A 1918-nucleotide genomic window follows, 5' to 3' on the forward strand; every position below is an offset into this window, starting at 1 on the left:
TTGCAGGATCGAATGCAAATGTTTTGTTCTGCATAGGAATCCTAAACAAGAGTTTGCCCTCCTCATCTGCAATAGCACATTCATTCTTATCAAACACAATCTTCATGCCCTTCTCAACTAACTGTCCCACACTCAGAAGATTCTGATCTATCTTGGGAACATAGTAGACATCAGACATCAGCTTCACTCCTCCAGGGCCTTCAAGTAACACATTGCCTCTTCCTTCAACCTCTAGATGATCACCATTCCCAATTCTCACTCTAGTATTGACTGATCTGTCAATATTAGTGAAAATTGCCTCATTTCCTGACATGTGATTGGAACAGCCACTGTCCACCAGCCATCCATCACGTGAGACTTGAGACACAAAACCTAAAGCAGCAAACAATTGCTCCACTTCACCTGCAGCTGCTTGAGCCTCTCCTTGTTGAGAGCTCTTTTCTTTGCAGATTCTCTCTATGTGCCCCATCTTTCCACACTTCCTGCAGACTACATTTGGTCTTCTCCAACACCTAAAGAAAGGATGACCTTTCTTTCCACAGTGTTTGCAGGCTTCATCACTCCCTTTCCTCACTTGTGCATCACTTGAACTAAACTGGTCTGTTAAGCACCAAACTGCTTGCCTTTCTTTTTCTTCTCACCACTTCCATGCTTCACCCTAGCCTGCATTGCACCTTCAACTAGCTCATCTCCTCTCCTCAGTACCCTCCTTTGTTCTTGTGCTTGAAGAGCACTAACTGCTTCAGCAAATGACATCTCTGAGATTTCTCTTGTGTTCTCAAGAGATGCTATAGTAGCTTCAAATCTTTCAGGTACAGAACACAGGAGCTTCTCGACAAGTCTTTCCTCTCCAAGATCAGTACCCAACAGTGCCAATTTATTGGTTAAGTCTAGGAGTTTATCAGCAAATTCTTGAACTGATTCATTTTCCTTCATCTGCACTCTTTCTAGCTCCCTTTTAAGGTTCATTGCTTTCATTCCTTTAATCTTCTTATTGCCCTCATATTCTTTCTTCAAAAAATCCCAAATATCTTTTGCAGATTCTAGACTCATAATCCTATTAAAAATAATAGGAGTAACAGCAGCATAGAGACTAGATCTTGCTTTGGCTTTTCTAGTCACACGTTCTTTGTAGAGCTTTTGTTGATTTGCAGTTGGATTGGCAACCAATGGAGGCACCACGTAGTCATCCTCCACTGCCTCCCACAGATCAGCTCCTTCAAGGAATGCTTTCATCCTCACTTGCCAGACATGATAATTGCTCCCATCAAGAATTGGAGGAGAAATGCCTGCTAGCCTAATAGTTGTTGATGAAGCTTCCATCACCACAGCCCTTAAGATACTTAAGGCTCTTGATACCAATTTGTTGTTGTTTCACTCAATCCTCACACACTCTCACTCACTATCCTGCAATGAATTTGCAGAACTCACACTCGAACTGTTGTATGTTCAGAGAAAAAGAGAGAAAGAGTTGAACACTAGAGAACTGAAGAAGCAAAAACTGCTCTTTGACACTATTCAATAAACTGTTAAATACAATAACAGAAAGAAAAAAAACTAACCACTCACTCCACTACCTTAAGAATAGGACTCCACTTCCTTAAAAATAGAAACTATCTAAACAAAAAAGATTAACTTGCCTCTGAGGCCACTAATGACTTTGACCCTATTAACTGAATCATACACATAAGCATAAAACAGAAATAAATAAATATCAGGTCCTAATACATTATCTAACATTCCTACCTTTAAATGCTATAACTAATATGATTTGCTATATGTGTCCTCTATTACTCAGAATTTAGCAAGTGTATCAAGGTTTGCACACGATAACAAAGTTTATTTTTCTTTTTGGCCTGACTATTGCTTGGAAAATCACAGGCTACCAAGAAAATTCTCCTCCAGGACAAGGGTGAGA

The 1918-nt window shown here is 40.0% G+C and overlaps 1 protein-coding gene across 1 annotated transcript; it reads right to left on the bottom strand.

The window, feature by feature from the left end:
• Positions 1–603: 603 nt before the first annotated feature.
• On the bottom strand, positions 604–1323 carry LOC140179174 (uncharacterized). The gene has a single exon (XM_072217830.1). It carries the CDS (start codon positions 1321–1323, stop codon positions 604–606), a length of 720 nt encoding a protein of 239 aa, XP_072073931.1.
• Between the last annotated feature and the right edge of the window lie 595 nt (positions 1324–1918).

Source organism: Arachis hypogaea, chromosome 15 (assembly GCF_003086295.3).
Source record: "Arachis hypogaea cultivar Tifrunner chromosome 15, arahy.Tifrunner.gnm2.J5K5, whole genome shotgun sequence".
NCBI classification, from domain to species: Eukaryota; Viridiplantae; Streptophyta; class Magnoliopsida; order Fabales; family Fabaceae; genus Arachis; species Arachis hypogaea.